The sequence below is a fragment of the Athene cunicularia genome (genome assembly GCF_003259725.1).
Source record: "Athene cunicularia isolate RWA chromosome 28 unlocalized genomic scaffold, athCun1 chr28_part1, whole genome shotgun sequence".
In the NCBI taxonomy this organism is placed as follows: domain Eukaryota; kingdom Metazoa; phylum Chordata; class Aves; order Strigiformes; family Strigidae; genus Athene; species Athene cunicularia.
The window spans coordinates 2,183,426-2,196,936 of NW_020799139.1; the positions used below are offsets into that span (position 1 = coordinate 2,183,426).

General features: G+C 56.0%; 1 protein-coding gene across 1 annotated transcript in view; it reads right to left on the reverse strand.

Annotated features, from left to right (window-relative positions):
• Nucleotides 1-6: 6 nt before the first annotated feature.
• STK11 (serine/threonine kinase 11) overlaps nucleotides 7-13,511 on the reverse strand; it is a 40,089-nt gene continuing 26,584 nt past the window's right edge. The window contains exons 8-9 of the mRNA XM_026865061.1: nucleotides 7,355-7,551; nucleotides 7-586 (exon numbers count right to left, since the gene is read on the reverse strand). Of these exons, the coding sequence (XP_026720862.1) occupies nucleotides 378-586; nucleotides 7,355-7,551 (406 nt within the window). The 3' untranslated portion in view covers nucleotides 7-377. The remainder of the gene's footprint in view (nucleotides 587-7,354; nucleotides 7,552-13,511) is intronic.

The window sequence follows — 13,511 nt, forward strand, 5'->3', positions numbered from 1 at the left end:
GCTGGGAGAGGGGCAGGGGGGACACCAGGGGGACACCAAGGGACACACAGGGTCAGGGAAAGGGTGTGGGGGGGTCACAACAGCCTGACTGCGGCCCAGGGAAGGGGACACAGGATTATGGCAGCAGCTCGCAGGGACGGGCAGAGCAGAGTGGGACACAGGGGGGCCCCCCCCTTGGGCTCTGCACCCCCCAGCACCGCAGGGGACCCAGGCTCTGGGTGCCAGGGGTCGCTCAGGGCCCAGCGCTCTCCCCTCTCCACACCCGGGACCTTCCCAGCTCCCTCCTGCTGCCCGCGGTCGGGCAGGCTCTGACATCCCCCCCGCTGCCCCCCCGGGGCCGGGCTGCCCGTACCTGTGGGGCGCGCGGGGCTCCCGCCTCACTGCTGTTTGCAGGTGGAGAGTTTGCGGATCTTGCTGCTGGCCGAGCAGGCCTTGCGCGAGGGGTTGGAAGAGGCGCTCGCCCGCCGCTCTGCCTTCGATTTGGTGCTCAGCTGTCCCGGCTCCGTCCCGTTCATGCACACGGCCTTGGGCAGCGCTCTGCAGCGGCTCTGCCCGTTCTGCCCTGCCTCCTCCTCAGGCACCTGTCCTGCAGGGGAAGGGAGAGGTGAGGCAGCGCCAACGGGGGATGCGCGAGGCAGGGAGCCCGGGACGGCACCTCCCTCCCCGCTCCCTCCCCGGGCTGGTTTCTCCCCGGTTTCCCCAGCGCAGAGCAGCCGCTGCCCCCCAGCACACGGGAGAGAAGGAAACCCGCGGCAGTGAGCGAGAGCCACGGTCCCGGCCGGTCCCGGCCTCAAGGACGGTGTCACCCCTCTGCCCCAGGTGGCCGCTGCGCCCACCCTGAGCCCCCCGGCAGCAGCCAGCTCGTGGCCACCCGGGTGGGAGAACAGCTTCAAACCAGCCCCGTTCCCCTCCCCGACCTGTCGGCTCGGCGTGACTCAGCAGAGCCAGCGAAGAGCCACGTCCCGAGGCATCTGCCCACTGCCATGGCGGGAGTGGGGCTCGAGTCACGTCCCTTCACCCGGGGAGTGACAAAGGGCCCCCCCCGGCACTGCCAAGGCCCAGGGCAGGGGGGGAAACCACCACAGAACCAGCCCGGCTCCCATGGGCACCGTGGCGCATCCCCCGGTCAGACGTGGGGATGAGGAGAGGATTCGTCAGGTCCCCGGCTCCCCCCCACCGGATCCAGCCGAGGCAATTTCCTTCCAGCAGGAACGTCACGCTCCAGGGCCCTTCAGTTATGACTCAGAGGTTTGAGTGGAAGCGAAGGCTGTAAGACGATTATGTATAATTTTCTTTAAAGGATGCTCAATCCTTTCTCCGCCAAGGCCGAGCAGCACGTCATCTCTGTACTTGCGCCAGCGATCACCCCACTGCTGCTGGGCTCTGGGAGGAGGGAGAGCCCCTTCTCCTTGGGAGGAGGACAGCGGGGTCCACCCTGGACCCCCGCGCTCCCTCACCCCTCCCTGGTGTCGCTGCGGGCTCCTGTCCTCTGTCCCCACACGGCCCTCGGGGTGCCTGGCGGCCACGCACGGGCCAAGAGGTGGTTGGGAAACAAAAGCTGCTGCGAGGGGCCGCGGAGGGCACCTTGCGCAGACACAGTCACTGCAGCACCCACCTCCCTCTGCCCCGAGGGCTCGTGCTGGGCAGCGGGATCAGACTCGCTGGGCGCCCACACAGACCCCGAAGCAGCGAAGGCAGCGGGAGCCCGGTCCCGGCTCGTTGAAACCTCCCAAGCACAGAGACCCCGAGCGGAGCTGCCGGAAAATGTGGCGTCGGGGCTTGGATCCAGCACATCCACCAGCACCAGGTCCAGGCTGAGCCGGGCCTAGGCAGGAGCTGCCCCGAGACATCACCCCGACTGATCCCGAGCCCAGCACTGATGGATCCAGCTCCCGGTGGGGCCCTGGGGCTCCCGGCACCTCCCGCCAGGGCCTGGCCAGGGCCGCAGCTCGGGGGCCCGGAGCAAAACCCCCCCACAGTGGAGCCGTCGGCTTCCGAGCCCTGAAGCGGGGGGTGGTTGGAAGGGGCTGAGGCGGCCCTGCTGGGGGAGCCCCTCCAGAGCAGGGGGAGGCCCCAGAGCTGCCCCAGGGACATGGCGTGGAGCCGCTCGCAGCCCGGCCATGCCCACCCCAGCCCAGGGTCCGTGCCCCTCTCACCCCACCCCGACTGCTCAGCTGCGGGGCCTCAAATAACCCTGATCGGAGCAAAGCTGAACACTTCTCCCTCCCCTCCCTCAGCTGAACTCAGGCCAAGTTAATTAACATTTCTGACTGGGGAGGGGGAAAAAAAAAAAATCCAAACAGTTCATTTGTCTTTTGTGTGCCTCTTCCCTCCTCCCCCTCCCACCCCGCTTCAAAAGCGCAGTCCCAGGAGGCTCTTATGGATCCCAAGGAGGGAGGGCGAGCTGCGAGCTAATTTTACCTCCTTCACCAATGACAGTTGCTGACGTTCAAATTAATGAAAATAAAAATTCAACATGGGATGAAGTCTTGGCAACTGTCTGCCCACGCGGAAGCCAGTGACCCAGTGCTGTGTCTGCTCGAACAGCTACATCCTACCTTACCACTGCCGGCTGAAGAGGGCTAAAAATAAAATAAATAAAAGGGGGGGGGAGGGCTGAGAGAGGCGTTGAGAACGTGCGTGTTCGTCCTTGCCACCTCTCACATTTCTTAATGGCTCCATCCAGCTCATTCAGGCACAAAAAAGGTTTCAAAATAAAACCATGAAGAGCTTTTCAATTGTGGTGTTTGTCAGACACAAGCTCAGATACAGGATTTGCAGCCAGAAACGCACCTCTCCAGGCACCGGGCTTTCCTTAGACTCCAGTCCTGGCTTTATTTTCCAGGCTCAGACTGAACGCTAAGGGAGAGAAACACAAAGCTCCGCAGCAGTTCGCCTCTGCAGGAGGCCTGGGCTGCAGCGCAGGAAGGGGTTAATGTCAGGGGAGAGGAAAGCAGAGCACAGCTTCTGAATCTGAAAGGCAGCACAAAGCAAGGAGTGAGCTGCTTCCATCCCTTCCATCCCTTCCCTGCGCACGCGGCTCTGGAGAGGCGGCTCCGTGTGCGCCGCACCGCAGTTCCCCTCTCCTCAGCACTTCCCTCCACGAGATGTTTAACACCGATTGAACCAGGGGCTCTAACATTTAAATCTCTCTAAAGAGCTGCATAAATCTTTAAATAACCCTTTAGAAATAAAAGCACATTCTCAAAGCCCCTTCTTCCTCTGAAGGACGAAAGATTTAATGAGGTTCCCTCTGCTCCCTCCCCAGCTGAACACCCACTCCCCACTGTGAGTCACTCGTGCTCCTGCTCTGGCTGCCCAGCGCAGCCACAGCTGAATTCATCAGTCATTTACAAGTTTTTTATAAATTTTTATTTTAATATGGCGTCACTGTTAGAAATATAACAGTCACACGGAGCTGAGCGAGTTCAAAAGAATCCTGCACAGGACTCGGGTCAAACCCAGGATTAACGTGTGTTCCGTGTGGGAGCTGCTCCCCCCTCGGCCCGGCCCTCCAGGGGCTGCTTCACGCGCTGTGCCTGTGGGGAGGGGGTTTCTGTCCACTGCAAACACTGAAACTGCGAACTGCACCTTCAGAGCCCACCCCTGCAGCGCCCCTTACCCTCTTGGGCCCGGTTTTAAGGGCTCTGTGAGCGCTGCGAGCAGCCCGACCCCCATCACGGCCCGGGCAGGAGCTCTGGGGTGAAGTCGGGAAGGATCCATCACAGCGGATCGGTTCTCAGCTCTGCGGTGCTCAACTCCAAACCCATTTCGGCTGGCTTTGGGGACACTTTGGACTACGCTTGGTACTTTCCAGGGCAAGCCAAGCCAGGGGCAACTTGTCTGAGGGAGAATTTGTTCCGTGCTCGAGGATGTTCCCAAATCAAGGGCGGGAACGAGCCACCCATGCTCAGACTCAAGGACCTACCTCAGCCAGGGCCCTGCCCGGCAGCGCGAGAACATCCCGCACAGATCCATCCTCCTCCTGCGCTGGAGGGTTCCCTGGGGACGCCCTGAGCTCCAGCCCCCAGCCCGAGAGCTGTGGGACAGCCCCCAGCAACCCCCCCCTTGGGCACCAACACTGCAGAGGCCCAAGCACTGGGAAGGGAAGACCCAGCCTGGCTGGCAACTGCACTTAACTTCACCGCCTCCCTGAGCAATTAAACAACAACTCCTGAAATAACTAAAAGGTTAAAACTCGTCACCACTCACCAGTTAAACCAAAGTCACGTCCAGCCCAACCACCCCGGCTAACCGTGACCTGGGAAGTGCTGCTCTGTGGGGCCACAATTAACCTTCAGGTCTCTAATCCCTCTGAAACAGCACAAATTACGCACAAGAACTTTAAAAAAAAATCTTACAGTAATTTGCCTGTCATCTTCTGAAGTGACAGCTCTTATTTGGGTTTAAAGAAGCTGTTTGCATTAGGAGTGTGTAATAGCTGACACGACCGTGCTGGAGACCATCTCCTGTGACCGGAGTCACCGGCCCATGTGTGGGGGCCAAGGGCTCAGGCGGCGGCCGGAGGAGCACTGGGAGGAGCTGGGCTCAGGCCGAGCTCAAGCCGGGCCCCTGGGGCAGTGACGCTGCCCACAGCCACCCACGGCAGGAGGAGGTCTGGGTCCCAGAAGAGGATCTCGCCCACTGATCCCCAGGGGAGGGCAGAGCAGCACGTTCTTCCCAAGGCACCAGAGACCCTCAAACAGCAGGCGGGACAGACGGCTCTGTCCCGGGCCTGCTGGACACACAGCCACCCTCTGATGCTAGAAGTCTGCCTCAGCTTCCACTTTTTAATCACACTCAGTGCATAAACCAAACAGCAACGCAGGCTGATTGCCACTGGATAAGCTAAAAAGGAACCAAATGTCTTAACTAAGGTGAGAACAGGCCCGAATGCATCTTCTGTTGTAAATCATTCGTGGGGCAGGGCCACAGGAACGGGCTGGATCTCACAAGCTGAGTAACCCACTCTGAAAGGGGTCACCAAGCACCTTCCTCTGCAGCGTGCTGAGCCCCTGCGCTACCTTTGCTGAAAAATACAAACCCAAACCATACAGAACGAGATCCCCTTGCAGAATAAAGTTATCTGCTGTGGAAATAATACAACTGTCCTGGAGACAGGCAGGATCCTGACGAAGCAAGGAGGTGCTCCCGCACTCCCCAGCCACAGCCACTGGCTCAGGCCAGGGGAAGCCCAGGAGGGCAGCGCCTCCAGGGCCTAGGCTAAGCCTCACGCTCCTCTTCTGCGCTCAGGGGCGGTGGGAGCCCCCCGCCCTCTGCAAACAGCTCCTCAGGACCGCTCAGCGCTCCGCTCTGTCCTCTAAGCCCTGCCTCAGCTTCCTTCTCTGCAGCTGGGAACGCACAGGAAGCAACAGAGCAGCGTTAGAGACACGCACACGCTTATTCTCTAGTCTGACACCAAAAGAAGCAGAAACAGACGGTTCTGTGGGCTCTTGGGTCGGCTGTGAGATAGTCAGGTGTGAAGAGCAACAGACCCGCTCTCGCAGAGGTTGTCACAGGGCAGGCTGGGCCTCCAAGGGAGGTCACAGGCACACACAGACCAGCCCTACCTTCCTTTTGCCTCCTGAAGTCAGTTCATAATGGAAAATGGAAAATTAGAAACGGATGTAAGTGATGCTGGTTATGGATTTTCAAGCCTGGCAGCCTCATTGCTGTGCTCAGGCCTCAGTGTCTGTGACAGGGCTTCCAGCCCCAAGACTTCTGCAGAATCACGTCTCAGGCACTTACGCTGGGGCTGCTCCCGGCGAGCTCTGCCGGGGGCAAGGGCCGACCTCTGACAACAGGAATGCAGGTGGCTGCTCCTCCCTCCTGCTCCTGCACTGAGGAAGGCCCTAGCAATCAAGTCCGTCCTTCAGTGGGTCTATCGCATTCTTAAGAGGATCCCTCCTTTCACAAAGCCGCCCCTGAGCTGCGAGGGAAGGGCCTGGCCCTGCACAGATTCTAGCCCAAAAGTCTATGGGCTGTAAGAAGAGAGCAAAGGACAGAGCTCTGCAGGTCACCCAGCTGGCACGGGGACATCAGTCCTATTAGAAAAGGTTATAAATTACCCAACTGCCACTAGTGAATCAGCACTTGGAAACAGATCTGACTTCGCTGAGACTCCCTTCGTCTTGGCAGCTCCACCCCCGACCCCTCGTCCCGGCGCAGCCTCTCCCCTCGGAAGCTGCTGCCCAGGGAGCCCATCTTGGGTCAAGTTGTTGCCCAAGGAAGCTTTGAGCACTGGGGACAACTAGAGGCTTATTACAACTCAAGGCCTGACACTTTATCCTCTGATGACAGTGCTTCAAAAGAGCAATTTCCACCTAACCAGGAAACCAAGAGAAAAACAAGGGCTTCTGGTGCAAGATTTGGTAAAACCAGCCCTTGCTCTAACTCAGGTTCGCAGAAGCCCACCAGGCCACATTAGGGAAAAACTAAAGCAGCTTGTTTAGTCCTGAACTGCAGAATCTGGGGCTTTTTCTGTATCACAGGGGAAGGTCACTCACAGGAGCCTCTAATCACGCTGTGGTGAAGTAAATCCACATCCCCACACAAAGCACCTGAAACCCTCCCTCCAAAGGGGTTAATTACACCAGGCCGGAGCGATTCACCTCAAATCTGCCGTTCTGTTGGAGTGGGCAGCGAGAACAGGGGCAGCAGCAGCAGCGAGGAACCGCTGCTGCCCTGGTAAAGCCGAGCAGCCCCTGTCTGCAGCCGAGCCCTTCAGCCCCCTGCTCATGGCTGCCAGCTCCCGAGCGGCCGAGGGAGGGGAGCTGCTCCATCACCAGCACTCTGCAAGAGCTGCGTGGTTAAAACCACACGCACGCCTGTACTTACTGGCTGGCTTACCTTGAAACAACAGGAAACCCCTAATAAAGAAAGAAGCAGTTCTGTAACCAGAGAGTTACCAAGACTGGAGCAGAAGAAAGGTCTGAGGCTACAAGCACCCTCCGTCCCCAGATGTGCCATCTACTCTGAACACTGAGTCATTTTAGGGCTCTGCTCCAAAATAACTCAGTCTAGCAAAACTGGCCAAAAGAATTAAATGTGCTGAACAACAGAGGCCAGCAGGAGCGAGCCGTTACTGGATGAAGGAAGGAAGCTGCCGTGCGGGTAACACACAGGAAGGGGCATCCTGGCTGATCAAATAAAGGACTGAGGCATCCGGAGCGTCACGGCTCGCTCACCACGCGTCACTCACACCACTTCCTAATCAATAGTCTCCTCCACTGCTGAAAGGATTATTCAGACCTTGAGGCCCTTCCTCAAAAGCTTTAAAGAGACAAAAAAAAAAAAAAAAAAAAAAAAAGCAAGCTACTTCTGCCCTACCCATCCCAGCATCATTCTCTCCTACCTGGTACTGTGAAGTCCTGAGTGTAGATGATATCATCTTCAATGCCATACAAGTCATCATCGTCATCTTCCTCATTGTAGCCATGCAGATCTTCCAGATAAGGCACCGCCGTCATGCTTCTCCACCTGTCCTTTGTTTCTGGGCTGGGAGGTATGGGCACCAGAGCCTCTGCCTGAGCGTGTTTCTTACGAAACCAACTGCAAAGAGTCCAAGAGCATCACATCAGCATCTCAGAAGCCGTATGGGTGGCCTCTTACATTCTCATCACACTTTCACAGTGATGTTCCAACACCAGAGTGTCTCTGGGACTTGCCCCAGCGCTGCATATGGCCACTGGAATTTCCTAGACTGGAAACTGGCCTCCACACTCCAGCGACCCTCTCCTGAACGCAGGTGGGAACAGCAGTTCCTCCAGACCAAGGGACTTCCAACACGCCTTTCCAGCCCTCACACCTCCTGCTACTCCCCCTGCAACTCATCCTGCTGCAGGGAGAATCGGTTGCCCGTGGCTACTGAACGAAGAGGTCAGGCAATGGCCATCCAGTCGCCCCCTCCCCGACAAACCACGTTGTTCTGCTGCCTTTGGGGTGGCGTGGGCTGTCCCGCCTCGCGGGGGGGCTTGTCCTACACCCGGCTCTCGCTGGGGCCTTGCTCTGGAGGAATGGTCAGGAGGCACCAACACCCCCGTGTAGGACCATCCCCTGAGCCGCCGCCTGCTCTCCTGATAAACTGTGAATCGGCACTGAACTCACCCCCCGGTTCCTGCGCTGTGGGCTGGGTGTCACTCAGGCCCCCGGGATCGACTCTGCCTGGTCTTTGCACAGTAAAAGGGAAAAAAACCCTCACCAGATGAACTGCCCTCGCGCTCACCTGGCTACACATCCTGCAGACGCACTTACCTGCACAGAGACACTCAGTTTTCCAGGGCAGGAGGCAGCTTAGAAAGTCTAAGCTTTCTCCCCGTTTTCAAAGTTCACTTTAGGCTACAAAAGGGTTCTGCTTTAGGAAGCAGCTTAAGGTGTCTCTGAAAACACACCTTGGAAGCAGAGCAAGAGCTACAGCCACCCCTCAGAGCACACCCACTCCTGGCGGCCCTGGACCAGCCTGGGGTGACGTGAGCGCTTCCCCCCAGAGCTCACTCTGGCACCCAGTAACCTCTGGCCAGTAACCACTGGGAAGGCCTGAAGCCACTGACCAAAGAGCTCTTATAAACCTGAGCCATCTGGTTTTTATCCCTCCAGTCCCAATTCATTTTAGCAAGTAAGGGTTGGATGGTTGGATGCATGTCCTGCACAGAACTAATTATAATTTAGCTCTAGTCTTACACTGCTTTGACAGTAGGCCAAAAAAAAAAAAAAAAAAAAAAAGTGGCATTCTAACAAAACTATCCAGCAACAGCAGAGAGTTAGGAGATAAGTGAAGATGGAGCTATTGGGAAAAATCAGCTATGTGAAGGAGGAGCGAGCCCTTCACAATTAGCATCTTTAATCTGTTTTTTTCTGTAGCAATTGCATCGCAACGGCAGCCTGCCGTGCCCTCTGCTCTAAGAAAGAGCAAAGGAGTCCCTACAGCCTCAAGTTTTTAAAGGAAATGTATTTTGGCTAATCACAGAGCATGTGCAAGGAACCATGTTCCGTCCTTCCACGCCGACAGCCCGAAGGGACGGACAATCCCCAGCGAGCCAGTGCCGAGCTCCTCCCCGCTCACCCCCGTGGTGCCAGAGAACTGAACCCAGAGCTGATCCGTTACGGGCGGCCTCTGGTTCATGGAGAAGCATCGCAGGAGCCAAGTAAAAGGTCGCCCTGGCTACCGGACTAGCAGGGGCCGAGCAGGTCCAACACAACTAGACTTTGGCCAACAGCTTCACAAGTCCCGGGGCCGGCAGCCTGGGCGACGCGCGTGGCACCACGCCCCGCACCCGCTCCCCTCCCTCCAGAGACCGTTTCCACCAGGGGAGCGACTGCAAATTCCGCCTGGGCCGCTCCGGCCCCGCAGGATCATCTCGCACAGGGACAGACCAGCAACGCAGCCCCTGGGGATTTTTTGCCAGGGGCTATGGGGATCCAAACTAAACACCAGGGATCTGAGGAGGACAGAAGATACAGGACAAGTGAGATCAGAATGACTGCCTTTAAAAGGAATATTCTGAAGGGAGAAAGCCTAGAAGTCTACAGCAACTAGTGTTTTTATTTTGCTGTGTTCCAGCTCTGCCTCTTTCTTCCCTTCTGTCCTACTTAGCAGAAGAGTAAAAATAGGTTTTTATTAACAGTAGAAACCTGAATCACTGTACTCTAGTCATAATGATTCCATCCTCTGGGAGGTGATTTCAAATACTTGCATATGCATATATGGTAATGAGGGTACAGAGTGAGAAGAGAAATTCATTGAAGTTCTAAGAAAATTCAAAGACCTCTTGGAAGAAGCCTCAAGCAATTCTGTATGGAGTGGCAGAGTATTTCCTGGCAAGCAGTTTTCCAGCAGGGACAGATATTCTGCTTTCTGCACCGGTGCTAAATGTTATTAGTGCAGATTTGCTCTTCAGCTGAGGACCACTGGCTCCAGCAAACGCCCTAATCTGGCTCAAGAAGCTCCTGGCCACTGACTAAGCCAGAAAGCAGCAACTCTCCCACAGTGCAACCCTGCCACCAGTCAGCAAGGCAGACGAGCTGTCCCTCCTCACCCGGCCCTCGCTGCCGACCCTAAACCAGCTGGGTTAGAGCACTGCTGACCCAGAGCCCTATTGTCCCTGTTACTCCCAGTCTCACCGATGTTTTCTGAGCCAACTACACTGGCACAAACATCGCCCTTTGCCTGGGGCTGCCAGGCTGTTGCTTTAACACCAAGGGAAAAGAAAAGCCTCTGCAGATCTCAGACGTGCCCCTTGTGCAGATCATCCCCTGGAAGGGGCAGATTCCTCCCTGGTCTGCGAAACGTCGCCACTCCCAGCCCTCTGAAACAGAGTGAAGGGAGCAGTAGCGAGAAATCTTGTCTTCCTGCTTTGCAAGCTCGCTGAGAGCGCCTGCAAAGCACAGAAACTCCAGACAGCTGCAGCCCAAGTATTAATTGTGATCCTGCCAGTTGAGAAGTGGTGTCCAGACCGGCTGCTGTAATCTACAGGGAGATAAAACAGCAAGGGTCAAGGACTGAATGAAAAAAGGAACTGGGCTGACCAACGCTTAATGAGCCTGTCTGGTTTGCAGCTTCCAAGCTCGGATTTCACATCAGAAGTCATCACTGCTCTTTTCAAGTTCTGGTATAAGCAAGGTTAAAATAAGATTCAGTAAGCACAGCTGCAGCTCCCAAATACTTACAGCTAATTCACTTCCCATTCTAGGTCACAAACATTTCAGTTCCCTTGTTTTGTATATGGACAATTTTCTCTGAAACCAGATGCCAAGCTGCAGATCACCACCCTGCCAGCAAGGATCGGTTATGAATGATTCTCCACCTCCCACGATACGTGTAAGGGCTTCAAGCTTACGGGAAGGTCACTGCCACCACAAGAAGCAACTACCGGCGCTCTGGTTTAATTCAGTCCTCTGGAGGACGAACGCAGGAGGCACACCACAGTACGCCCTGGGGGAAGGCAACAGGCCAGCAATAAATACACAGCGGCCTCCCTGCAATCACTGCTCCAACTCCTGTAGTATCAAGGGATGTCCAAGTCCTTAAGTCAGGTTCATAAAGAAAGAGAAGTAGGAAAGCGAGGCCGTTCCCCCCCAGCTGGTTCTGGGGCCAGAGGTGACAGTTCGGACTCACTGAGGTGTTCTGTGCAGAGGTGGAGACTCGCGCTTCTCAACACGTCACACATGCCCTGGTGCGTTACGAAACCGATTTGCAGAGCGTGGGTAGAAGAACCAAAGATTCCTTCCACGTGCCTGCCACAGGGAACGCAGGCAGACCCGCTGCCTCGGCGAGAAAGCAGCGCAGGGGGGCTCTGTGCGTGTCCTGCCGAGAGGGGAGGTCACGGCACCGAGGACGAGGGACGGGGACAGCCCACGAGTACACGTGGGGCAGCAGAGGTGAAGGGAAACCCGCTCGCTCCCTCTGGGCAGGCACAGAGGCGAAGGAGCATGCTCGGCGCCTGCAAAGGGATCTACAGAGGGAACACACGCGGCTGCCCAAGGGGCTCGGGACCCGGGGTTTGAACAGCCAGGCAGAGCCCCCGCCAGGCACCCTCCCAACCTCGCGGGAGGACCCGGGGTGAGCAGGAGCACCTGGGGAGGTGGCACGGCAGCCCCGGGGCCTCAGGAGGAGGCACTAGCCCAGCAGGTTAATTTGCACCTCCGCTAATAGAAGGTGGAAGTGCCTTCCCTTTCTTGCTATAAATTCTTGCAATCGTATCTATGACTGAACAAATTAAGTGTGACACTTCTGGAGAAGGGAGGCAAGATGGTTGCCTTGGAAACAAGGGACAGAGGTAGAATTCTGCATCCACTTCATCACTTAAAGTGCTGCAGCAGGGTCAGTGAATTAGTTACAAAATGCAGTGTACAAGCATTAAGCCCTTCAGCAAAAGCGCGGGGTAGAGAGGAGATGGGGAACACTCTACCGGGAGCAGGCTGCTCCCTCCTGGCTCTCAGCAGCTCTTCTTTGACGCCCCACGCCCCCACCCCAGGAGTATAAAACATTCTGGGGTGAACTAAAAGTGTCAGTTTTCCATTGAACATCATCCTATCCAGACCCTTCAGGGAAGAGCAGGTTTCAAGGCCCTTTCATTGTTATTCAGGGGTCAGCTTCTGGCAGTTCATAAACTCTGAGATGACAGGCTGAGAGAGCTTTAATTCATTTTCATTTACAACTCGGAGGTCTGCACTGCACAGCCTGACTGGGTTTGAAAAGCCTCTGAAGGCAAAGAAAAAGAGAATTTAGTTTTGTCCTGCTGAATTAAAACAAAGCCCAGAAACGTGAGTTTGATGCAAGAGTTCAGCTACAGAAGTGAGGCGAGGAGAAAGGCAGCTGGCAGGTATAAAACTCAGCAGACTCTTCCTGCAGGGCTGCCGCTGCAGGGGGGAAGAGCCTTTGGAGGAGCTGACAAGAAGAAAGGGAGGAATGGCCGAATTACCATCGCTGGGCAAGAAACACGTGCCTGGCTGCCTCCTCTGCCTCCCGCAGCTCTGCTGCTTCCCGGAGCAACACTCAGTACTTCCTGACACACTGATTAAGCCTTTTAGCCTTGATCCCACTACAAGAGTGAGAAACATCCCTGCATGGAAGGGGAGATGGGAGCTGTTCATCCCACCCCAGCTGGAGCTGGGTGGTCAGCTCCACGGTCACAGGACACCCGCGGGGTGACACCCTGGGGTCACCCGGCCCCCTCCCACTGCGCCAACATCAGGCTGGTCCGGCAGCGTGGGGCTGCCCAGGACACGGGGGCTATTTCTGTTGATTTTCAGGGCACTTTGATAATCTCGACTGTCTGTATGAGCAAGGCACCAGTAACATCAGCTCAAAGACATAAAAGGAGACTTCCAGCAGCACGGAAAGGCACCGGGTAATTCTGGTTTGAGCCAGTATCCATCTCAGCAGGGCAGCCCGGGTAAGTCGCTTGATGTTTCTATAGTCTAGTTCCTGTGCCTTAACACATGCTTTTGTGGGAGGAGTGTAGAGAAAACCCAAAATCATTAATGACTATTACTCCCCCACACACTAGAAATCTAAGGATTCTAGAAATCAAGTCTTTTCTTACTAAAATGCTTTCCAAAATCCCTCCGACAAGATCTGAATGGCTACCCGCTGTCCTTCCGATCGCTTTGTTCAATTTAAAAAAAATAATAAAAAAAAAAAGATCAGGGTCAGGTTAAGCATAAGGGCTAAGCTTCTCTTCTATTTAAAGAAAAGCAAAGAGAACCAAACGCTGTATTCTTTAGCACAATGCTACTCACAAAAACGAGATGGACAGACACATCCAAAGCCCACGGCTGCAAGCTCTGCTGTGCTTGATGTAATTATTAGGATGCCACAGCAGGAGGAAGGAGGCAATTACTAATAGGGGAGAAAAGCCTGTTAAGAAGCACTGGCTAAGCTCACAGAAAACTAATAAGAGCCTAAGCCTTGGGAACGCTCCCGTGTTTGCAGGTAGAGTCTTTCTTCAGCCCCTCCCAGCGCCGCGGGCCCGGCCGAGCAGCCGTGCCCAGGTACGGGCAGGCCGTGCCCT